This window comes from Cherax quadricarinatus, chromosome 68 (genome assembly GCF_038502225.1).
Source record: "Cherax quadricarinatus isolate ZL_2023a chromosome 68, ASM3850222v1, whole genome shotgun sequence".
NCBI classification, from domain to species: Eukaryota; Metazoa; Arthropoda; class Malacostraca; order Decapoda; family Parastacidae; genus Cherax; species Cherax quadricarinatus.
In genome coordinates, this window is record NC_091359.1 from 14,986,671 (window position 1) to 15,013,134 (window position 26,464).

At 43.3% G+C, this 26,464-nt stretch overlaps 1 protein-coding gene across 9 annotated transcripts in view; it reads left to right on the plus strand.

Annotated features, from left to right (window-relative positions):
- The window catches only part of para (sodium voltage-gated channel paralytic), a 431,083-nt gene extending 408,135 nt beyond the window's left edge, over window positions 1-22,948 (plus strand). For 5 of the 9 annotated variants that reach the window (XM_070099700.1, XM_070099699.1, XM_070099702.1 and 2 more), the window contains one exon: window positions 1,846-2,517. In XM_070099700.1, the coding sequence (XP_069955801.1) occupies window positions 1,846-2,040 (195 nt within the window). In that variant the 3' untranslated portion in view covers window positions 2,041-2,517. The other 4 variants (XM_070099703.1, XM_070099705.1, XM_070099707.1 and 1 more) reach the window with 3 other exon arrangements.
- The last annotated feature ends 3,516 nt before the right edge of the window (window positions 22,949-26,464 follow it).

Sequence of the window (26,464 nt, forward strand, 5' to 3'; positions counted from 1 at the left end):
AGTGGTGGTGCAGGGGTGACAGGTAGTAGTGGTGCAGGGGTGACAGGTAGTAGTGGTGCAGGGGTGACAGCTAGTGGTGGTGCAGGGGTGACAGCTAGTGGTGGTGCAGGGGTGACAGCTAGTGTTGGTGCAGGGGCGACAGCTAGTGGTGGTGCAGGGGTGACAGGTAGTAGTGGTGCAGGGGTGACAGGTAGTAGTGGTGCAGGGGTGACAGCTAGTGGAGGTGCAGGGGTGACAGGTAGTAGTGGTGCAGGGGTGACAGGTAGTAGTGGTGCAGGGGTGACAGGTAGTAGTGGTGCAGGGGTGACAGCTAGTGGGGGTGCAGGGGTGACAGCTAGTGGTGGTGCAGGGGTGACAGCTAGTGGTGGTGCAGGGGTGACAGCTAGTGGTGGTGCAGGGGTGACAGCTAGTGGTGGTGCAGGGGTGACAGCTAGTGGTGGTGCAGGGGTGACAGCTAGTGGTGGTGCAGGGGTGACAGCTAGTGGTGGTGCAGGGGTGACAGCTAGTGGTGGTGCAGGGGTGACAGCTAGTGGTGGTGCAGGGGTGACAGCTAGTGGTGGTGCAGGGGTGACAGCTAGTGGTGGTGCAGGGGTGACAGCTAGTGGTGGTGCAGGGGTGACAGCTAGTGGTGGTGCAGGGGTGACAGCTAGTGGTGGTGCAGGGGTGACAGCTAGTGGTGGTGCAGGGGTGACAGCTAGTGGTGGTGCAGGGGTGACAGCTAGTGGTGGTGCAGGGGTGACAGCTAGTGGTGGTGCAGGGGTGACAGCTAGTGGTGGTGCAGGGGTGACAGCTAGTGGTGGTGCAGGGGTGACAGCTAGTAGTGGTGAAGGGGTGACAGCTAGTGGTGGTGCAGGGGTGACAGCTAGTGGTGGTGCAGGGGTGACAGCTAGTGGTGGTGCAGGGGTGACAGCTAGTGGTGGTGCAGGGGTGACAGCTAGTGGTGGTGCAGGGGTGACGGCTAGTGGTGGTGCAGGGGTGACAGCTAGTGGTGGTGCAGGGGTGACAGCTAGTGGTGGTGCAGGGGTGACAGCTAGTGGTGGTGCAGGGGTGACGGCTAGTGGTGGTGCAGGGGTGACGGCTAGTGGTGGTGCAGGGGTGACAGCTAGTGGTGGTGCAGGGGTGACGGCTAGTGGTGGTGCAGGGGTGACAGCTAGTGGTGGTGCAGGGGTGACGGCTAGTGGTGGTGCAGGGGTGACGGCTAGTGGTGGTGCAGGGGTGACAGCTAGTGGTGGTGCAGGGGTGACAGGTAGTAGTGGTGCAGGGGTGACAGGTAGTGGTGGTGCAGGGGTGACAGCTAGTGGTGGTGCAGGGGTGACAGATAGTGGTGGTGCAGGGGTGACAGCTAGTGGTGGTGCAGGGGTGACAGCTAGTGGTGGTGCAGGGGTGACAGCTAGTGTTGGTGCAGGGGTGACAGCTAGTGGTGGTGCAGGGGTGACAGGTAGTAGTGGTGCAGGGGTGACAGGTAGTAGTGGTGCAGGGGTGACAGCTAGTGGTGGTGCAGGGGTGACAGCTAGTGGTGGTGCAGGGGTGACAGCTAGTGTCATAAACAATACCTATTAAATCCGTGAACAAACATAATGCAACATGTGGACACTCAATCCTCTAATAAAGCTCCATGAACTACAATCTTTCGTAAATGCGATTGAAAAAAAAAAAGTTCTTTGAAAATTTAATGGCACGTACCATAATGGCGCTTCCACTCACTGTTCAATTTACATGTACTTCAATCGCATTTACGAAGAATTGCACAGTACAGAGGAACTTCGTGAGAGAGTTGACTGCATCCTGACTGGTGAAGAGTCGAGCCTACACAAGAAAGATTTATACTGTGTATTATATGTACAGGTTGAGATGCAGCCAGTACGAGAGATCAGCCTCAACATGTACCTCTACTTCGTCTTCTTCATTATCTTCGGTTCCTTCTTCACCCTTAATCTCTTCATTGGTGTCATCATCGATAACTTCAATGAGCAGAAAAAGAAGATAAGTATTAAATACACACACATATACACATCCACATACACATATACCCATGTATAAACATGGCCACATATACACATGTGTATTTCCTGGCATGATATACGTATACTCTTGGGTATAGTTGATTCACGGTCAAATAATCCTTTTCTTTATGCCCATAATAATAACGTAATGTTGATTTTTTAAATTAGTAATCACTTCGGTAGCATCATATGTTAAATGCTACTATTATATAATATCCAGTTTTTCACGTAGAGGAACTGTTATAAAACCTGAAACTGTTGACTCAGATAGTGGTTGAGGTAATTGTAGTTATGTGAGGGATGATGGGATAGAGTGAGGCCTCCCCGATGACTGGTGTCAGAGACACCTGGTGTTCCAGAGAGACACCTGATATTAAACACCTGGTGTTAAATACCTGGTGTTAGAGACACCTGGTGTTAGAGACACCTAGTGTAAGAGACACGTGGTGTAAGATACACCTGGTCAACATACAACAAAACACTTTCTGGCTGCTATTTGATTGTGTATTTTGCGATATCCAGGCAGGAGGGTCGCTGGAGATGTTCATGACAGACGATCAAAAGAAATACTACAACGCCATGAAGAAAATGGGAGGCAAGAAGCCGCTCAAGGCCATCCCTCGCCCTCAGGTATGGTAGACCAGTGGTTGGCAGGTATGGTGGACCAGTGGTTGACAGGTATGGTGGACCAGTGGTTGACAGGTATGGTGGACCAGTGGTTGGCAGGTATGGTAGACCAGTGGTTGACAGGTATGGTGGACCAGTGGTTGACAGGTATGGTAGACCAGTGGTTGACAGGTATGGTGGACCAGTGGTTGACAGGTATGGTGGACCAGTGGTTGGCAGGTATGGTAGACCAGTGGTTGACAGGTATGGTGGACCAGTGGTTGGCAGGTATGGTAGACCAGTGGTTGACAGGTATGGCCTGGATGTCTCTCCTACGTGAGATCTGGTGCTACGGTAGTCACTCCCAGAAACTCTTGGTTTGCTATCGCTTATCCGTTTGAAAATATTTTTCTTTTTTTAATGAAATCTGAGAGCTGAGCTCTTTTTGCCATGTTCATAAACTGATGTAATTGTTGATGTTGCTGAAGTATTTATTCACATCGTGCATCATCACTATATTGCAGAGTCACTTTTATCATATTCATCAATTTCCCGACCGTAATTATTTCACCTCATTACTTATATTACATATATGTATATATTTAAGAATCGCGAGCAAGCGATACAAGATGCAAAAGAACAGCCACAGGGGGAGTTGAATGATAGCTCTAGGCCTTTCGTGTTGCAATCAGCACATCATGAGGAGCTTCAAATGTTACGGACATTAGTAGGATTTCCAGGTAGATTCGTTCAAAGGAACGACTCATTCTAGCTTAGAGTCGTTCCTTTGAACGAATCTACCTGGACCTCCTACTAATTTCTGCAACATTGCAAGCTCTTGAAGACGTTTTGAGTGCAACAGGAAAGGCCTACTTTAATTCTTTCCCTGGATTTTTCCATATATATATATATATATATATATATATATATATATATATATATATATATATATATATATATATATATATATATATATATATATACATACATACATACATACATACATACATACATACATACATACCCAATACCATTAAGAATATATAGCATCAATAATAAAAATGTCAAACTTTATTACAATATTGGAGTCTCGCACTGAAATAAAATAAACTAACTCTATAACACTTCGCACATTCAAAATAATGTCACCACACATGCTGTCACACTCGCAGCTGTAAGATTAGGTATGACAGCACGGAAAGCTAGAGTCTGGTAGGTGAGTGGGTCAAGTTAGTCCAGGAGGTCAGATCAGGTCAGTGTCTACACCAGCAAGTGGGATCAGGTCAGTGTCTACACCAGCAGGTGAGATCAGGTCAGTGTCAACATCAGGGGTGGGATCAGGTCAGTGTCTACACCAGGGGTGGGATCAGGTCAGTGTCTACACCAGCAGGTGAGATCAGGTCAGTGTCTACACCAGGGGTGGGATCAGGTCAGTGTCTACACCAGCAGGTGAGATCAGGTGATTGTCTACACCAGGGGTGGGATCAGGTCAGTCTACACCAGCAGGTGGGATCAGGTCAGTGTCAACATCAGGGGGTAGGATCAGGTCAGTGTCTACACCAGGGGTGGGATCAGGTCAGTGTCTACACCAGCAGGTGAGATCAGGTCAGTGTCAACATCAGGGGATAGGATCAGGTCAGTGTCTACACCAGGGGTGGGATCAGGTCAGTGTCTACACCAGCAGGTGAGATCAGGTGATTGTCTACACCAGGGGTGGGATCAGGTCAGTCTACACCAGCAGGTGGGATCAGGTCAGTGTCAACATCAGGGGGTAGGATCAGGTCAGTGTCTACACCAGGGGTGGGATCAGGTCAGTCTACACCAGCAGGTGGGATCAGGTCAGTGTCAACATCAAGGGTAGGATCAGGTCAGTGTCTACACCAGGGTGGGATCAGGTCAGTGTCTACACCAGCAGGTGGGATCAGGTCAGTGTCAACATCAGGGGGTAGGATCAGGTCAGTGTCTACACCAGGGGTGGGATCAGGTCAGTATCTACACCAGCAGGTGAGATCAGGTCAGTGTCTACACGAGCAGGTGGGGGTCAGGTCAGTGTCTACACCAGCAGGTGGGATCAGGTCAGTGTCTACACCAGCAGGTGGGATCAGGTTAGTGTCTACACCAGCAGGTGGGATCAGGTCAGTGTCTACACCAGCAGGTGGGATCAGGTCAGTGTCTACACCAGCAGGTGGGATCAGGTCAGTGTCTACACCAGCAGGTGGGATCAGGTCAGTGTCTACACCAGCAGGTGGGATCAGGTCAGTGTCTACACCAGCAGGTGGGATCAGGTCAGTGTCTACACCAGCAGGTGGGATCAGGTTAGTGTCTACACCACAGATAAGTGGTTCAGTGTTGCACCATTCAACACACACACCCACATATACATTACTTGCTTTCTGTGTATCCAGGCGTATGTTTGTATGTCTAGAGTATCTTTGATACTAATATACAAATGTAACTATGTGTATTTGTAGTATAGTATATTTTATCTCACACACGGTCTATGTACACTGTACAACAGAGACGGTGTATGTCTCACACACGGTCTCTACACTGTACAACAGAGACGGTGTATTTGTCTCACACACGGTCTCTGTACACTGTACAACAGAGACGGTGTATGTCTCACACACGGTCTCTGTATATTGTTCAAGAGGATCGGTGTGCCGTTGCGTTACACAGTCTCTGTATACTGTACATCAGAGACGGTGTGTCGTTGTGTCACCATGTTTGTTCCCGACTCACTCTCCCATCCTGCCGCACCTCCATCATCACCCCCCAACTAATGAAGAGATTTCATTGGTATTTACAGGCTTCTTGTATGTTGCATTACTCTGTGCCTCCTCCAAGCCCGCCCGGGAGCAAGATTACACATAAACGCTTACTCAACATCCTTATTACAGTGTACCCGAAGCTAGTGGTGTTCCCCTATCCTCTTCCTCCCTATCATGTGTAATGACCTAACCGGTTGTCTCCCTTCCCTCGTCCACTGTATTTATCGTCTTCCCCGTAGCCAGCCCCTCACGGTAGTTGTCCTTCCCTCACGACCTTCCAAAACCATCCCAGCCTCGTAGCAACCCCCACCGCCACCACCGCCACTAGATATCTCCCCGAGGATTATACTGAGCCCGTCCATCACCACAGAATCGTGGTCGGAGCTATATAGAATTAATAGAAAAAAAAACATCTTTGCCCGCACCTCCTTAACTCGGCCCAAAACCTCGCAACCACACTATACCCAGCCTGTTTGTGCCATTATCAGACTCAAGAGCTTCTATCACGTTCCATATGAGTCTCACCACTGTCCATATGGATCTAAGACTATATATTCCAAATGGATTTAATATTACGTTCCACACACGTATGTAGAACCACGTTCCACACACACACATGTATGTAGACCCACGTTCCACACACATACATGTATGTAGAACCACGTTCCACACACACACACGTATGTTAAACTACGTTTTACACAGACACACACTTGTTGAACCACGTTCTACTCATGTTGAGCCACGTTCTACTCATGTTGAACCACGTTCCACAGATGTTTAACCACGTTCCACACACACATGTATGTTGAACCACATTCCACACATGTATGTTGAACCACGTTCCACACATGTATGTTGAACCACGTTCCACACACATGTATGTAGAACCACGTTTTACACACACACACACACACACACACAAACAAATATATATTGAACCACGTTCCACACACACATGTTAAACCACGTTCCACACACATGTTGAACCACATTCCACGTACATGCACGCTTACATACACATATTAGTAAAAAAATATATAAATTTGAAAAAAGAAAATCCCAAAAAAATAAACGTCCCAACACCGAGGCTCGAGCAATATATTACTTACCAACACTCTGAAGAGAATAAACTTTAAATGGTATTTCACTCTCACCTGGACTGTTATAAAGCCACGACTCCTGACTTGATGATGGTTCAGGGGGAACGGAAATATCATCTAAGATGTCCTTTCCAAATTGTGGGCAAATAGTGATATGAACCCACCTTGGAACACTAACAAAAAGGTTCAGTACAATATATATATATATATATATATATATATATATATATATATATATATATATATATATATATATATATATATATATATATATATATATATATATATATATATATATATCTTTATTTACCTCTTAAAAATGCCATCGTTTCGATTTATCAGTCACCATCTTCAGGACAGTGCTAAATTGTAATCATCTGTTGGAATTACTATTTGTGCATATAGCTGTTGAGAAATGTGGTAAATAAGGAGACATGCCAAGTAGAGCAGGGTGTGAAAATACCCTAGGGCAGGCTTCATGTGTGGGCATGTGTCTTGACCTGCCCCTCTTACCTAGCAGTAAATAGGTGAGTAGAAGTTAGTCAACACTTGTCAGTGTTGCGTCATGGTTGAGTTATAAACAGGAATCCAGTTACAGTAAGCAAGACTGTTTATCTTGTTTGCTTTATCAGTCAAATACCTTCACTAACCTAAAGGAAACTTTCCTGTTCAGTTCAGAGATGTTCAATGGGTCAGTTAACGTTTGATCATGCTAGAGTGATGATGTTCAGTGGGCAGTTAACGTCTGATCATGCTAGAGTGATGATGTTCAATGGGTCAGTTAACGTCTGATCATGCTAGTGATGATGTTCAGTGGATCAGTTAACGTCTGATCATGCTAGAGTGATGATGTTCAGTGAATCAGTTAACGTCTGATCATGCTAGAGTGATGATGTTCAGTGGATCAGTTAACGTCTGATCATGCTAGAGTGATGATGTTCAGTGGATCAGTTAACGTCTGGTCATGCTAGAGTGATGATGTTCAGTGGGCAGTTAACGTCTGATCATGCTAGAGTGATGATGCTCCTTTGGTCTGTTTCATTATATCCTAGAAATTAGGAGCTTATTTCAAAATAATAATCACGGCAGTAAATATTCACCATTAATTTATATCTACTGCTGTAAAACTTACAGCCGCACTAAACATAATTTTACTGCTGTAACGCAGGTTCCACAGCACTGCCACCGTACAGCAGGGGTGGGGGTCACACGACCACTAGTACACCTGCTGTGACCTTGTGCTGCTCACCCGAGAGCACACCTGAGTGTCAACATAGGGATAACACATGCGTGAACCAGCACATGAGTGTCTACACAGAGACAACATATGCTTTAAAACAGCACATGTGTGTTAGTTACTTACCGGGTGTCAAAGTTGCTTATCGATAGACACGGCCCTTTTATTGGTGTGTGTGTGTCTGTATGTATGTGTGTGTGTGTATACTGAAAGTTTATTATAACTCCTATTTTTAAAATAGGGGTTACTATTTTTAAAATAGGGGTTATAATAAACGGCGGTGAAAAAGGTTACATGTAGCCGGCCATCGTGTAGTCGATAGGCTTTAAACCCCCATGTTAACCAAAAACGTAACCTTACAGAGTATTTGTCGCACCAGGCAGTGTTACGTCTGTTCCGGTTCACTTAGTAGTAAATAGGTACATGGGAGTTAATCAACTGTTGTAGGTGGCATCCTGGGGGGGAGTGGTGGACATTGAAACCAACTGCGGTAAGAGAAAAATGTCTTAACCTGTGAACGAACTGAGGTATGATAATAGGTCTTGGCCTGTAAACCAACTGAGGTTACGATACTCATTCTAATGTATAAGATAACGCACATTTCCTATAACCAAGTCAGTAGCTGGAGCTCAACCCTTCAAGGAAGACGCTACGATGCTGGTGAAGGGCTCTTGATCCAGTTTATTAGGGCTATCCCCCCCCCCGGCCGGATCAAACCCGATAACTTTCCAACTTTGATTCCATGCGTTATGACTCCTACGAATGATGAGTATACTGACGCGACGAGTGTTTATACAATGTATCATTGTTGGATGACACCAGCTTCGTGATCCATTGTGGTTTAGCGCTCTTTTAATATACTAGTAGTAATAACAATATAGTATTAATATTTGTAATAAATAAAATCTATAATAATGATAATGGTAATAATAAGCTAACGCGACTTTCAGTATTGGACACGAAGGAAAAAAATCCTTGTTGCGTGAAGGCAAATCAGGTTAGGGGCAGTGTAGGTGAGCGAGGTCATGCATCTTGGGTCCCGAGGTCTGGAGGTGAGTGCACAGGGAGTGTGGGCACGCGACCCTGATACATTTATCAAGGCCTCCATACTCCCTCGATGTGGAACTGTCTAGTTGATCTCGAATCTCAATGCTTACGGCTGTCTCTAATGTCAGAAAAACGTATTTACGTCCCCCCTTCCCAAACCCCCCTTAGTTGAAAACGCTGTACGTCTCTGAGTTTAATCCCACGGCTTTTGTTTATGGCTGTTTTTGTCAGTGTCATTGGCACGTTAGTTTGTTACATCTAAATGATGAGTTGTGCAATTCATTCTCTCTCTTTCTCAAAACAAAGGAATTTCTAACAATACTGCGGTATTAAATAGAGAAAATTTTCCCCCTGTGAGGAAAAGTTAAATGTCTGCTTTATTGCTCGGAATATTTTGTTTTTTAAACTTTCTTAGAACTTTTTTTTTCCTTAGACGATGACCTCGTTAAACAAAACACTGTTATCATCACTTGCTACTGACGTCAGTTCCTTCAAGGACGGTGCCTTGATGTCAGTGAAGGACTCTTGTTTCTAAGGAATCGCAACTTTCCTTCTCTTTCTTGAATCAAACGTGTTTCCCTCCTGTCTTGGCTCTGTATATCTTAATAAAATATTTCTAGACATCACGTGTATAAAGAGGATGTCTGTGTACTGTTGCGAACATTTATTTTAAGACTGATGAAGCCACTCGTGGCCAAACAGTCTTTAATAAAAGTTCTGAATTGTACGCCTTGTTTTCTAGTCTCTAGGTATCACTATATCAGTTACGACACTGTAGACGTCACTTCTTAAAGTGTCCATCAACCAACACATGAATTCCCACAGTATCGTTATGCATCTTTCTTCACTACTTCAACACTTCTCTCTCTCTCTCTCTCTCTCTCTCTCTCTCTCTCTCTCTCTCTCTCTCTCTCTCTCTCTCTCTCTCTCTCTCTCTCTCTCTCTCTCTCTCTCTCTCTCGCTCTCTCTCTCTCTCTCTCTCTCTCTCTCCTCTCTCTCCTCTCTCTCTCTCTCTCTCTCTCTCTCTCTCTCTCTCTCTCTCTCTCTCTCTCTCTCTCTCTCTCTCTCTCTCTCTCTCTCTCTCTCTCTCTCTCTCTCTCTCTCTCTCTCTCTCTCTCTCTCTCTCTCTCTCTCTCTCCCCCTCCCTCCCTCCCTCCCTCCTTATTCTCACAAATTTTCTTTCGTTCTCTAAAAAAAAAACATTTCTACTTGCCGTTTTCCTTTCTACACTTGATAACTACACTTTGCGTTTGGTGTTCCCTCTGTTGTAGTTATCTCGGGCAGAAGCTCTCTTTATCTCAGCTCTCCTGTAACAGTTGCAGCTGTCTTCCCCTATCTTTCCTATGTAATACTTGTACTTATCCTCAGCAGTCACTCTTATCTTCACTTTCTTGTGTTATACTTGTATCTTCAGCAGTCATTGTCATCTTTACTTTTGTTATACTTGTAGTATCCTTTTGTTACACTTGTAGTATCCTCAGCAATTATTGTTATTTCCACTTTTGTTTTACTCGTAGTATCCTCAGCAGTCATTGTTATCTTCACTTCTGTTATACTTGTTGTATCCTCAGCAATTATTGTTATCTTCACTTTCCTGTATTATACTTGTAGTTATTCTCAGCAGTTATTCTCTGTTATCCTCAGTATCCTGTGTAACAGGTGTAATAGTTACTCTGTTATCTTCATTGTCCTGTGTAACACGTGTAACAGTCACTCTGTTATCTTCAGTATCCTGTGTAACAGCTGTGTTAGTCGGTGTTTGTTGCTTCCATGCCTGTGATTCAACTCAGCAGACCAGATCCGTTTTTTTAGCTTTCACGTGTGTCAATGAGTTTAGCAGTCACCCCCTACGTTTCTTTTTGTCTCTCTTGCTTAGTTCCGCCCACAAGCCGTGGTGTTCGAGATAGTGACTAACAAGAAGTTCGACATGATCATCATGATATTCATCGGTTTGAACATGCTCACCATGACAATGGATCACTACAATATGACAGAAGAGTGGAAAACAGCATTGAACAACATGAATCTCATCTTTATCTGCATCTTCACTTCCGAGTGCGTTCTGAAGGTGTTCGCTCTCAGATGGCACTACTTCAAGGAGCCCTGGAATCTCTTCGATTTTGTGGTGGTCATCATGTCTATTCTAGGTAAGATAATCTCGCCTCTTCGCTGAGTTGACTCTTTAACCATGTTTTTATATTTTTCAGTGCTAAGTACACTTGTGCTTTCCCTCCTTCCCAGTATTGGAAGCTGTCTGCAGCAGTGGATGTCCTGCAGAGAACTGAAGTGTGTTTGGCCTTAAACACTAAGATGGCAGTTACTGGCTCTGATCCTGCTGCTCCCACACCTATTGTTCCCGTCCCTTTTCAACCACCACAACACACCTAGTGTTCTCTTCCCTCCACCACCACCACAACAACATACCCACTGCTCCAGCCCCCTCCACAACCACAACGCACCCACTGCACCAGCCCCCTCCACAACCACCACAACACACCCACTGCCCCAGCTCCCTCCATCATTAAACACACTAGTTTTTTACTTTCCACAAACCACCGTGAATGTGTAGGAATAAAAATCTTCTGAATTGTAATTCTATTGTCGTTCGTAGCGGTGCAGTAGAAAAGATACCGATGCCAGAGCGTAGCTTGTAGAGTATATTAGCATCACTATAGGGCTTGTGATGTATATATATATCAGTGCTGAGCCTGTAAATTACGCCCATGTTAGTACTTAGCTCGTGACGTGTGTATACGTCAGTGTTGAGACCAGATTGTCCTCAGAATCGTAAGTTGTAATTAATAATTTCAATATACATATATGAACTGATAAATAAAAACAAATGCTACATATACTTTACATCCAGACGCAGGTAACTCACACACTTATGGCCTTGCAGATACAATTTTCAGCATATTGTCTGCTGCTTCCTAGACCCGACTTACTCACCATAATATCTATCATCCATGAGGCCTAACCTAATCTAAATAAAGTCTGTAGAGAAATCGTTTTATTATATTTTAAGTACGAATATGACTTACGTTTGGAGAGACATACACAGAAAACTCGCACATAGGAGAGAGAAAAGCTAATGACGATGTTTTGGTCTAACTTGGACCATTAACAAGTCACACTGACAGAAGAATGAATGAGCCACTATATATAGGCACAGACAGTATGTTGCATTTTGACTTGTATGTTAAAATTCTTACTTGTACGTACGAGTAACCAATCTGTGAATCTAAGGAGCCTTTGATATATGGTGTGTGTCAACATTAGGGTGCCAGATTTAATCATCCCTACTCTAAAAGAAATTTTTTAACACCTGGTATGATGTCTCATCCAAAAAACCTTCTTTGAAATATGAAATATTACACTAGCCAGTGTGTCTCTTGACGGGAGGATAATGTTACACTTGCCAGTGTGTCTCTTGATGGGAGGGCAATATTACACTAGCCAGTGTGTCTCTTGATGGGAGGGCAATATTACACTAGCCAGTGTGTCTCTTGATGGGAGGGCAATATTACACTAGCCAGTGTGTCTCTTGATGGGAGGGCAATATTACACTAGCCAGTGTGTCTCTTGATGGGAGGGCAATATTACACTAGCCAGTGTGTCTCTTGATGGGAGGGCAATATTACACTAGCCAGTGTGTCTCTTTGATGGGAGGGCAATATTACACTAGCCAGTGTGTCTCTTGATGGGAGGGCAATATTACACTAGCCAGTGTGTCTCTTGATGGGAGGGCAATATTACACTAGCCAGTGTGTCTCTTGATGGGAGGGCAATATTACACTAGCCAGTGTGTCTCTTGATGGGAGGGAAGGGCAATTGGCACTAGCCAGTGTGTCTCTTGATGGGAGGGCAATATTACACTAGCCAGTGTGTCTCTTGATGGGAGGGCAATATTACACTAGCCAGTGTGTCTCTTGATGGGAGGATAATATTACACTAGCCAGTGTGTCTTGATGGGAGGGCAATATTACACTAGCCAGTGTGTCTCTTGATGGGAGGGCAATATTACACTAGCCAGTGTGTCTCTTGATGGGAGGGCAATATTACACTAGCCAGTGTGTCTTGAAAGGAGGACAGTATTACAGTAGCCAGTGTCTCTTGACAGGAGGACATTACACTAGCCAGTGTCTCTTGACGCGAAGACAATATAAATGTGTTTCAAGGATTCCAAAAAATAAGTGGGAAGCATCCAGGCAGTCTCATCACAAAGTACAGTGGAACCTCTGGTCACGACCATAATTCGTTCCAAAACTGGTCATGACCTGAACCGAATTTCCCCATTGGATTGTGTGTAAATACGATTAATCCGTTCCAGACCCCTACGAACTGTAAGCACAAAAATAGTTAATTATACCATAGAATGCACAGTGTAATAGTAAACTAAATGTAAAAACCTTGAATAACACTGAGAAAACCTTGAACAACAGAGAAAACTAACATTGCACGAGTCCGTTCTAGACCCCCTACGAACAGTTTCCCTGTAAATATTTTTTTTCCTAAGAGTTTTAATGGTCGTCTAATGGCTGAGAAGTGAACTCTGTTATTTATCGTCCGATTTCTTTCATTTTTGATGTACGTTAAGAAACACCTTTCCATCATACATTGCCCAAGTTTCAATAAGATAATCCAACAAACAACTGTGAAAAAATATATTTACCAATATTTACTATAAGGCGAGGGTCTTCGTTAGATGTACACAAACAACAGGAAGTGGGGATAATTGGTGTGTGCAATAAAAATGGCGCGGCTGTGTTTGTTCAACACCCGATTATGTGTTCGTGACCAGATGCAAAAATTTGGCGAATTTTTGGTCGTGAACCAATTTGTTCATGTTCGGAAGCGTTTGTGACCAGAGGTTCCACTGCATATATGCAGAGAATTGCACATCTCTCGATATGTATATACATCAGGAGGTATGCATCTCAGTGTGTAGATATATATATATATATATATATATATATATATATATATATATATATATATATATATATATATATATTATACATATACATATATTATACATATATTATACATATATATATATATATATATATATATATATATATATATATATATATATATATATATATATATATATATATATATATATATATATATTATATATATATATATATTATATATATATAATATATATATATATATATATATATATATATATATATATATATATATATATATATATATATATATAAGAAGAGCAGAGTATATGGAGAGTAAAAGAAAGGTGAAGAGAGTGGTGAGAGAGTGCAAAAGGAGAACAGATGAAAGAGTGGGAGAGGCACTGTCAAGAAATTTTTATGAAAATAAGAAAAAATTTTGGAGTGAGTTAAACAAGTTATTAAGAAAGCCTAGGGAAAGTATGGATTGATCAGTTAAAAACAGAGTAGGGGAGCTAGTAGATGGGGAGAGGGAGGTATTAGGTAGATGGCGAGAATATTTTGAGGAACTTTTAAATGTTGAGGAAGAAAGGGAGGTGGTAATTTCATGCACTGGTCAGGGAGGTATACCATCTTTTAGGAGTGAAGTTAAGAGCTAGAATGTAAGTGTGGTGGTAGGCGTGAGGCACATTACGTAGAATGAAAGGGGGTGAAGCAGCTGGAACTGATGGGATCATGACAGAAATGTTAAAAGCTTAGGGGGAGTATAGTGTTGGAGTGGTTGGTACTTTGTTTAATAAATGTATGAAAGAGGGAAGGTACTCTAGGGATTGGCGGAGAGTATGTATAGTCCCTTTATATAAAGGAAAGGGGACAAAGAGATTGTAAAAATTATAGAGGAATAAGTTTACTGAGTATACCAGGAAAAGTATACGGTAGGGTTATAATTGAAAGAATTAGAGGTAAGACAGAATGTAGAATTGTGGACGAGCAAGGAGGCTTCAGAGTGGGTAGGGGATGTGTAGATCAAGTGTTTACATTGAAACATATATGTGAACAGTATTTAGATAAAGGTAGGGAAGTTTTTTATTGCATTTATGGATTTAGAAAAGGCATATGATAGAGTGGATAGAGGAGCAATGTGGCAGATGTTGCAAGTATATGGAATAGGTGGTAAGTTACTAAATGCTGTAAAGAGCTTTTATGAGGATAGTGAGGCTCAGGTTAGGTGTGTAGAAGAGAGGGAGAATACTTCTGGTAAAAGTAGGTCTTAGACAGGGATGTGTAATGTCACCATGGTTGTTTAATATATTTATAGATGGGGTTGTAAAAGAAGTAAATGCTAGGTGTTCGGGAGAGGGGTGGGATTAAATTATGGGGAATCAAATTCAAAATGGGAATTGACACAGTTACTTTTTGCTGATGATACTGTGCTTATGGGAGATTCTAAAGAAAAATTGCAAAGGTTAGTGGATGAGTTTGAGAATGTGTGTAAAGGTAGAAAGTTGAAAGTGAACATAGAAAAGAGTAAGGTGATGAGGGTATCAAATGATTTAGATAAAGAAAAATTGGATATCAAATTAGGGAGGAGGAGTATGGAAGAAGTGAATGTTTTCAGATACTTAGGAGTTGACGTGGTCGGCGGATGGATTTATGAAGGATGAGGTTAATCATAGAATTGATGAGGGAAAAAAGGTGAGTGGTGCGTTGAGGTATATGTGGAGTCAAAAAACGTTATCTATGGAGGCAAAGAAGGGAATGTATGAAAGTATAGTAGTACCAACACTCTTATATGGATGTGAAGCTTGGGTGGTAAATGCAGCAGCGAGGAGACGGTTGGAGGCAGTGGAGATGTCCTGTCTAAGGGCAATGTGTGGTGTAAATATTATGCAGAAAATTCGGAGTGTGGAAATTAGGAGAAGGTGTGGAGTTAATAAAAGCATTAGTCAGAGGGCAGAAGAGGGGTTGTTGAGGTGGTTTGGTCATTTAGAGAGAATGGATCAAAGTAGAATGACATGGAAAGCATATAAATCTATAGGGGAAGGAAAGAGGGGTAGGGGTCGTCCTCGAAAGGGTTGGAAAGAGGGGGTAAAGGAGGTTTTGTGGGTGAGGGGCTTGGACTTCCAGCAAGCGTGCGTGAGCGTGTTAGATAGGAGTGAATGGAGACGAATGATACTTGGGACCTGACGATCTGTTGGAGTGTGAGCAGGGTAATATTTAGTGAAGGGATTCAGGGAAACCGGTTATTTTCATATAGTCGGACTTGAGTCCTGGAAATGGGAAGTACAATGCCTGCACTTTAAAGGAGGGGTTTGGGATATTGGCAGTTTGGAGGGATATGTTGTGTATCTTTATACGTATATGCTTCTAAACTGTTGCATTCTGAGCACCTCTGCAAAAGCAGTGATAATGTGTGAGTGTGGTGAAAGTGTTGAATGATGATGAAAGTATTTTCTTTTTGGGGATTTTCTTTCTTTTTTTTGGGTCACCCTGCCTCGGTGGGAGACGGCCGACTTGTTGAAAAAAAAATATATATATATACATATTTATATATATATATATATATATATATATATATATATATATATATATATATATATATATATTGTGTGTGTGTATTATATTAAAATACTGGTCGTCTCCCACTGAGGTAGAGTGACCCAAAAGAAGAAACACTTTCACCATCATTCCCCTATATGACTGTTGCCAGACGTGTCGATATTACAGTTCAGATGCCCCTTCAAACTCTATCTCCACCCCCTCCTTTAGAGTCCAGGACTCAAGTCCAACTAATCGGTTTTCCTGAATCTCTTCGTAAAATTCTACCTCACACTCCAACAGCTCGTCAGGTCCCAAAAATCATTTGCCTCAACTCACTCCTGTGTAACATGCTCACACACACCAGCTGGATGTCCAAGCCCCTTGCACACAAAAACTCCTTTACAGCCTCTCTCCAATCTTTCCTACGGCGATCCCTACCCCACCTTCCCTCTACTACAGATTTATACACCATCCAAGTCCATCCTTTCTAAATGTCCAGACCACCTCAACAAACCCTCGTCAGCCCTCTGAATAACACTTTTAGTAACCCCATACCTCCCCCTAATATATTATATATTATATATATATATATATATATATATATATATATATATATATATATATATATATATATATATATATATATATTTTTTTTTTTTTTTTTTTTTTTTTCAACAAGTCTTTCGTCTCCCACCGAGGCAGGGTGACCCAAAAAAAAAGAAAGAAAATCCCCAAAAAGAAAATACTTTCATCATCATTCAACACTTTCACCACACTCACACATTATCACTGCTTTTGCAGAGGTGCTCAGAATACAACAGTTTAGAAGCATATACGTATAGAGATACACAACATATCCCTCCAAACTGCCAATATCCCAAACCCCTCCTTTAAAGTGCAGGCATTGTACTTCCCATTTCCAGGACTCAAGTCCGACTATATGAAAATAACCGGTTTCCCTGAATCCCTTCACTAAATATTACCCTGCTCACACTCCAACAGATCGTCAGGTCCCAAGTATCATTCGTCTCCATTCACTCTTATCTAACACGCTCATGCACGCTTGCTGGAAGTCCAAGCCCCTCACCCACAAAACCTCCTTTACCCCCTCTTTCCCACCCTTTCGAGGACGACCCCTACCCCTCTTTCCTTCCCCTATAGATTTATATGCTTTCCATGTCATTCTACTTTGATCCATTCTCTCTAAATGACCAAACCACCTCAACAACCCCTCTTCTGCCCTCTGACTAATGCTTTTATTAACTCCACACCTTCTCCTAATTTCCACACTCCGAATTTTCTGCATAATATTTACACCACATATTGCCCTTAGACAGGACATCTCCACTGCCTCCAACCGTCTCCTCGCTGCTGCATTTACCACCCAAGCTTCACATCCATATAAGAGTGTTGGTACTACTATACTTTCATACATTCCCTTCTTTGCCTCCATAGATAACGTTTTTTGACTCCACATATACCTCAACGCACCACTCACCTTTTTTCCCTCATCAATTCTATGATTAACCTCATCCTTCATAAATCCATCCGCCGACACGTCAACTCCTAAGTATCTGAAAACATTCACTTCTTCCATACTCCTCCTCCCTAATTTGATATCCAATTTTTCTTTATCTAAATCATTTGATACCCTCATCACCTTACTCTTTTCTATGTTCACTTTCAACTTTCTACCTTTACACACATTCTCAAACTCATCCACTAACCTTTGCAATTTTTCTTTAGAATCTCCCATAAGCACAGTATCATCAGCAAAAAGTAACTGTGTCAATTCCCATTTTGAATTTGATTCCCCATAATTTAATCCCACCCCTCTCCCGAACACCCTAGCATTTACTTCTTTTACAACCCCATCTATAAATATATTAAACAACCATGGTGACATTACACATCCCTGTCTAAGACCTACTTTTACCGGGAAGTATTCTCCCTCTCTTCTACACACCCTAACCTGAGCCTCACTATCCTCATAAAAGCTCTTTACAGCATTTAGTAACTTACCACCTATTCCATATACTTGCAACATCTGCCACATTGCTCCTCTATCCATATATATATATATATAGGTATATTAACACGTCGGCCGTTTCCCACCGAGGCAGAGTGTGTGTGTGTGTGTGTGTGTGTGTGTGTGTATGTGTACATTCATGCACACTTACAATTTAATCCCCATTTTTAAGAATTACAGTATCCTTGATACTAGTATGTAAAGGCTTTATTCCTGTATAGTCAATATCCATTAAACCTAACAAAATAACTTTTCTGTCATTGAAATCTGTTGTACCTTCGGGAATCCATAAATAAATATCCAAGGGTTCCTTCATTGAGGATACATAGCACCAAATATTCAACGATGAGTAACTTTTATTATTTCTCAGGTCTGGTGCTGAAGGACATCATTGAGAAGTATTTCGTGTCGCCGACGCTGCTTCGTGTCGTTCGAGTAGCGAAGGTGGGACGTGTCCTGCGTCTTGTCAAAGGCGCCAAAGGAATCAGAACGCTGCTCTTCGCCTTGGCCATGTCCCTCCCCGCTCTCTTCAATATCTGCCTCTTGCTTTTCCTTGTTATGTTTATCTTTGCTATCTTCGGTATGTCTTTCTTTATGAATGTCAAACACACTGGAGGTCTGGATTCTGTATACAACTTCGAGACCTTCTTCCAGTCTTTCATCTTGCTGTTCCAAATGATGACGTCTGCAGGGTGGGATAGTGTGCTCTCCGGTATTGTTAACGAAAAAGAGTGCAAGCCTCCCAATGCTGAGATCGGCGATCCTGGCAACTGTGGCAACCAGGCCATTGGCATCGCTTATCTGTTGGGTTACCTAGTCATCAGCTTCCTCATCGTTATTAACATGTACATCGCTGTCATCCTCGAAAACTACTCCCAGGCGACAGAAGACGTCGAAGAGGGTCTAACTGATGACGACTACGACATGTACTATGAAATCTGGCAACAGTTCGATCCTAAAGGAACGCAGTTCATTGAATTTCACATGCTGTCTGACTTTCTGGATATCCTAGAGGCGCCTCTTCAGATTCACAAGCCAAATAAGTACAAAATTGTGTCAATGGACATTCCAATCTGCAAGGGAGACCTTGTGTTCTGCGTGGACGTCCTGGACGCGCTCACCAAGGACTTCTTCGCCCGTAAGGGCAACCCAGTGGAGGACTCAGCAGACATTGGCGAAGTGGCTCCTGCTTCGGACCGTCCAGGGTACGAGCCAGTGTCCTCCACGCTCTGGCGCCAGAGAGAAGAGTACTGCGCGCGGTTGATCCAACAAGCGTGGCGCAAACACCGCCAGCACAAAGATCAGTCCTCTCTCTCCGGTGCCGAGTCCCAAGAAGAACTAAAGCAAGCAGATACCGCCGTCTTGGTGGAGAGCGATGGTTACGTCACAAAAAACGGCCATAAGGTGGTGATTCACTCGCGATCACCATCAGTGACATCACGGTCCACTGACGTGTGACTAAGGAAAGGCGAGTAAATGAAGTTGTTGCTGCTTTTTAACTACACATGGGCCGGTTGTTAATTAACACATGGCTCTGTTAACTCCCGCATGGCTCTGGTATCAAGTACCACAGGAGCCGGCCGTTAACAAGCAAATCACGGCGTTGGTGTAGGCCTGCTGTAGCCACCACCGGCGTCGGTTGGGCCACTCTTGCTCGGGAACACCGCACTCTTAATGCCTTGTTGTTTAAGTTTACAGTCCAACTGTCCTCAGCTTCCCGACCCACGAGTGCCGCGCCCTCTGTGCAGAGATTATTGGCCTAAGTGATTCACCATATGTTTATTTTTGTATTTCTTTTTCTAAATGGTTACTGGGCCATTGCTTACCCGTCTTGGTATTGACGCTCGGCTCAAGTGAGGCTGGGAGCGCCTGGTCCTCAAGATGATCACTTGTTAGTTGGCGTGGAGGTGACGTGGAGCCTGATGACACTGATGCTCCCACCCGCCCATGGCCGCCTACACCCGCCCATGGCCGCCCACACCCGCCCATGGCCGCCCACACACGCCCACGCTCACAGTATTGTTGACACCCGGTGTATGAAGCACCGACGACACCTCTTTCCTTCCCAGAGGACGGCCTGGGCAAGCCTGCCAGCCACGCCACAGACAATGGCTACCGCAGGCGTCGCAGCAGCTGCAGCAGCAGTAGTGGCACCGTCAGGAGCAGAAGTAAGAGGGCCAGGCACAGGCAGCGGCCATGGCAGCTCAGGTGTGTGCACAGTGTCTCAGGTGATATGGAGAGGAACCCTAATGACGCGCGTATCCCACCAACAATACGAGTTCTCAACAAGTATTAAGGAAACTTCAAACTGCATAATTATTACCCCTCACATAAACTGTGTGTGATACACAAATGCCTTTACCTAAGTGCAAGCTGTGCATAATGCAAGTAGCGAGGTGCACAATAAGGTAGAACTTGTATTGTAAGCCATCGTGTTTGCGGACAGAGCGCCACCCGGACCTTGTGTTGCTCCACAGGCAACCCTTCCCCAAGCTACATTCATATAGCTTTCTCCCTCCCTGACCTCTCGCCCCTCCTTAACCCCCCTCCCTCATAATTAACCTTCTGTCACTTCCCTATCTTTTGTTGCCCCCAACCTCATCTGTCACCTATTGCTTATCCCTCCCTGGACTGTCATTCGTCCCTTCTCTCTACTACCACTTCCTTGCCTCTACTTGACCTGTTGCACTTCTATTCCTACAACCCCCCACGTTATCGCCTGTCACCTGTTCCTCACCCCTACCTGATCTGTCACTCATCCCTTCACCTGCTGCTCCTGCTGATGATCCATCTACTCTGCATTTATTGATCTATACTGTCATTTCCCAGCTTTAGATCATATCATCCTTCTTACACCAGCTACACCCTTTTTCGTATTTTATTGTTATCGAAAATAAGCGTTAACCCCATCTGGGTCATACAGTGCAGATCCTCTGTCGTAGCTTCTTTCTTCATCATCTCGCACATTTTTCTGCTTCTATATATTTGTCGTCCTATCCCAACACCTCGTCACCTTCCTCCGGCTGGGCCGTGGGGCGACCTCTTCCCTTTCAATGGCGCAGAATTACCCACTCTTATCCTATTAAATTCAGTTGCTATATTAGTTTATGAGCTATAATATTCGTGACTAAGTGCAACTACAGTGAGCTAAGGAGAACCTAAGCCAGAGCCAATCATGTGTCTCGACCTTGAGTATGGAGCCACCAACCCCCGCAGCCTTGTGTACCGCATCACTCATGTAGGATGCTTCAGTGTGCTTGACACGCTGGCTGCTACTATAGTATACATATTACCTGCCCACTCTTAAAGTTCTTGTCTTGTTAACCAGCCTTCTTGCACGTCAGCACTATCATTCTTCCCTTGAGTTGTCCTCCCTGCACACTATGATTGTTGTTTTTATTATTATTGTCATTATTATTATATATTCATTAGACCCGTATGGGCAGTTCAGCGCAGCCCCTTTCTCTCTGGCATTCCCTGACTACTCCCTTCACTGACTATATTTACGTCAGTGAACCAATAGGGACACTGCTCTTCACCCAGCCCATTATTTATTACTAATCACACTCGCACATACTATTGCTGCGTCAGGTACGCCGTTGTTAATCTAGTTGATCATTTTCCATTCATTCCCAAGACACGTTGGCCCGTCCTTCCCCAAGCGAGTGTGACGTCACTCAGCCCACTAAAGCCTAGTGTCTCCTGGAATATGGCCTTATTAACTACCATAATTCATTTAGCTGTGTCTTTTCATAATGATCAACTTCATCAAATAGCTATGTAAGAAAATTATTTCTACATCAAATAGCTATGTAAGATTTTTCATTTCTACCATTTAAGATTTATGCATATAGTGTTTAATTCTCCCTATTATTTTAGCCTTGCTTAACATTAGCAGCTCCAAGGAAGAGAAGAGTGGGTGGTGGTGAGGATGACGCTAGGGGCGTCTGTCTCCTTATTCCCCAAGTGGAGAGGACCCCTAATTACGCTGTCGCCTTGTGTGCAACCTACTCTTCCCATCCCTCAAATATATCACTAAATATATTTTAAATCCATAGTGTAAACTTTGTTGTTTTCAGCTCAGGCAAAGATTCCATGTTTTATTCCTCTTGTAGACTTACTTTACACCATTTTTCACTTCTCAACACCACTACATGTCTTATGTGTGGAATTTAACTACTGTGATTGTTAGTTATATCTTTTACCCTCCCTGGAGTCTCTCTTCCTTGTAACTACTACATTTCTCCCTCCAGCTACCATTCCTGTACCCAGAAGTACTGTCCTAGTCCTATCAGGAGCCCTACCTGAAGTCCTCTTCTAATCGTACCTGCAATCCTTTCCCGGTCCTATCCTAGTCTTATTTGAGGTCCTGTTCAAGTCTTACCCAAGCCCCGCCTGAAATCCTATCCTAATCCCCATACCTGAAGCCTTGTTGTAGTCCTCGTATTGAGTTTTATCCTAGTTCCCAATCCTGAAATACCCCTACCATCCATTTCCTTTTAACTTTCCCATATCTTTCCCTTCGACTTTGGCCCAGCCCCATCCCCTTCCATGGCTTATTCCACCCATTGACCTTAGCTGACCTCTTTCTCCTCTTCCCCAGCGCCCCTTGTGTTTGGGGTGCAAGGCACAGCTCAGCTCAAAAAAAAAAAAAAACATTGGTCCTTCTGATCGGAGCCAGTGACTCTCCGGGCCGAAGTTATATCGTCGCCGCGTGTTTGCCCCTTGAGACTGGGTTGTCTGAGTCTTGATGGCCTTAACTATCTAGTGTAATCGGTATGGATCGTTTCTTGCACAATATTCTATGTCAACACGCCATTATTTATGAAATAATTACTTATGAGTACATGAGATCAATCAATATTGTACGATTATTCTGTGCATAATGAATAATAAAAACTATTTTATATGTATGGTCATAAAATGAAAACTAAAATATAAGAAATGCCATTTGCATGAGAAAATGCTGAACACGAACAGGAGGTGAGGATAAAGTGAAGGATGCGGTGGCGTCAGTGCGGCGGAGGAACTAGCAGCTAGGAGTGCGGGTGGGCATGGGTCCCATGCGTCCTCTTCCCCCACTGGTGACATCACGTTACCCCTGCCTTCCCGCCCGCTGTGCCCCGCCCACCGCCGCTGCCGACGGCCCGCCTCCTTCACCAGAGCACAAAGCAGTAGCTCAGCACCAGCTGGTTGTCGACCATGTGGTGGGTGTCAGGCTCCCTGTCGCTCAATGCCTACCTCTCTTGTGTTGGAAATCTTTATTATTCTGTATCTAGATATCTCGCAGAGTTTATTTCATTGGTCCAAAACTCTGTTAACACTTCATAACCATGTAGCATAGGAATATTGTTGAAAATTTTGCTATGGAACTTTTATCTGAGTGATCGGAAATTATGATGGAATTCTCTCCTCCCATAGTAATACTCCAGGCTTGACTCTGCTGGCACGAGGGGGCACGGTGCCACCTGGGCAGCCAATCATGAGCGACTCTATTTCCCTCCAGGGCGACGCGCCGCCCCTTGTTCGTAGCTCAGTGACGGTAGGGCAACAGAGGATGCCCCAGCGGGCTCCACAACTTGTGCTCACCGCTACACCGCTCCACCCACCTCGGCACCCTGCCCTCTCCTCCATACAACAACGGCTTGTAACTGCAGACACTAACTTTTAAGAGACAGTGCTGTGAAACTTCAGATTTGTACACGTCTTAGTTTTTAAGGTGGAGTGCTGCACCGGATGCGACCAGTCCCGCACCTCTACACTACCTTGCTAGGCTGCTGCCGGTGGAACACTCACTACCACTCGGTTTGTCCTTCACTTAGTTTGGATTATCCTCATGTGATACCAATTCTGTAATATTCAAATTGTTATATTCTTGATAAGCAAATTTGTTTTGTATTCTGATGGCTGCGATGAGATGTGTTGGTTTAATGCTATTCCATTTTGTAAGTTTAAACCCACGGAAAGCAAGGGAGAGAGCTCCAGTGATGAGGGCTCTTACCTCAACTACACCAGTCTTCCCCGGGTGTCCTTGGGGTGCCTCCCTCATCCCTCTTACCTCAATCTGACCTCAGCACAAGTTGATTCCCTTCCAACCTCAACCTTACCCCTCAGAAGTAGTCATTGCGAACTTCATCTCTCTCGTTTCCCTTTCTTTCCGTAACTACCAACAGACAACGACCAGGCGATATGTTGCAGCTTATTCGTGTGGTTTGCGGAGATGATCGACTTTACATCACTATCTTGAACAAACAACAGTCCTCCCTCTTCCCCCCGCCCTTTCCTTAAGCCACCAGCATCACTTGCTCATTCATAGTAACCGCAGCGCTAAATGGAGGCTTCCCTAGAGACGGTCCCTAGGTAGGTTTGAAAGTAATGCCCCTTGGGTCGTGTGTCTGTGAGAGCTTGAGTATGTATGAGAGTAACATCCCATTCCTTGCGTATGTATGTGGGAGTAACGTTTTTCAGCTATTTTATCAGAGGCACATCAAGTCATGACTGTGGGATAATAGAATTATGTGGAAAATATAATCAAACTAGAAAGAGTGGAGCATTGTAACACTGGATTTAAGTTTGCACCTAGGTTAGAGAAATATGTGCCCAAAATTATGTAGGTGAAAACCCGGTGTGTAAATGGGTGGTAGGGTATAGAAAATAGGTATTGGTTATATATCTATGAGAGTAGTAATTTATGATAGGAGGTGCAGTGAATGAGATTTGTGTTGGGTAAATGAGCCGTATGAGTGCAGGTGGTTGACTGAGTACTGATGGATGAATGGGACGCATGAGTACAGGTGGGTGGATGAGGGATAAGTAAATAAAGAAGTGAATCAAAGAAAAAATATAATGTAGGTTCAAGAAGGCAAAAACTGTATTTTTCATAGGTGGGAAATTTAACCAATAGCTGTGACAGTTAGGAAGCGCTTCTTAGAGACGTAGACACGCACAAGAAAAGACTTAAGCATTTTAAGATTGTGATAATTAAACTTAATGAGAAAGTTCAAAGATTAGGATTATTTGTGTGTGAATGCTGGCAAGATGATACGGTAGGGTTGGTACATCTGACCCAGAGGGGCTACGAGCGTAGATAATTTTCATGATAAGTTGAGCGTTTAAGCATAGCTGTCTTCAGAAAGTAGTTTTAGATTTGCCTAAAATATTAACTCAGTATTAGCATAACAAAAAAGGATGAGACGTATAATTCAAAGAAATGTGTTATAGCAGTTCAAGTCACTAATTAAGTAGCCCGTGCATCGTCACCTGCAAAATCCAGGAAAAGTGTATTAGTAAATCTGAACTGAGCTATATAGAGCTAAGACGAAAAGGCATCTAGTGGACCCACTTACAGAGAAAGTGACGAGATCGAGTGGAGTGAAAGACAGTGTATCGAGTAGGTACAGAGGATGTAGATAACGTTGGACCTGAGCCACAACTCCCCTTCCCCTCTCTCATGAAGTCTCCCCCTTTCCTCTCCCATTCCCATCCCTCTTATCCTCCCGGGCAGGACTGGCAGGGAAGAAGGCGAGGGGGGGAGAGCTTATTCGGCAGTTCCCGATTGCTTCTGATCGTTATTTTGCGCGATGACCGTCTTGATTCTGTTGGTAAATTATGTAAATTGAAATGTCCATGTCAAGCTAAAACCAGAGGCATTGACTGGCTTGAGCGGCAGTGCGATAGTCGTCAAGTCTCTGCTTCAAGAACGCTGTGGATTGAGCAAATGGAAATTGAAATCCTCAAAATAATAAATTTATATATATATATATATATATATATATATATATATATATATATATATATATATATATATATATATATATATATATATATATATATATATTTACATACATATATTTACATACATATATGTATATACATATATGTATATACATATATGTATATACATATATGTATATACATATATATACACATATATATATATATATATATATATATATATATATATATATATATATATATATATATATATATATATATATATATATATATATATATTTACAAAGTCCCCACGCCAAGGACGCTTTGGTAGTGGCTGGCAGACAAACCTACTCAAGGGGGCGAGATCGCTAGTTGCTTAATACTAGGTCCTTTTAAGCACCACTCACCCAGCGCATTACTCTGAACAAATTTAAGCTCTTGAAGGTTTTCCTCACCAAAAGACTTAAAAAAAGTTATCGTAGTTTGCTTAGAAAGAAT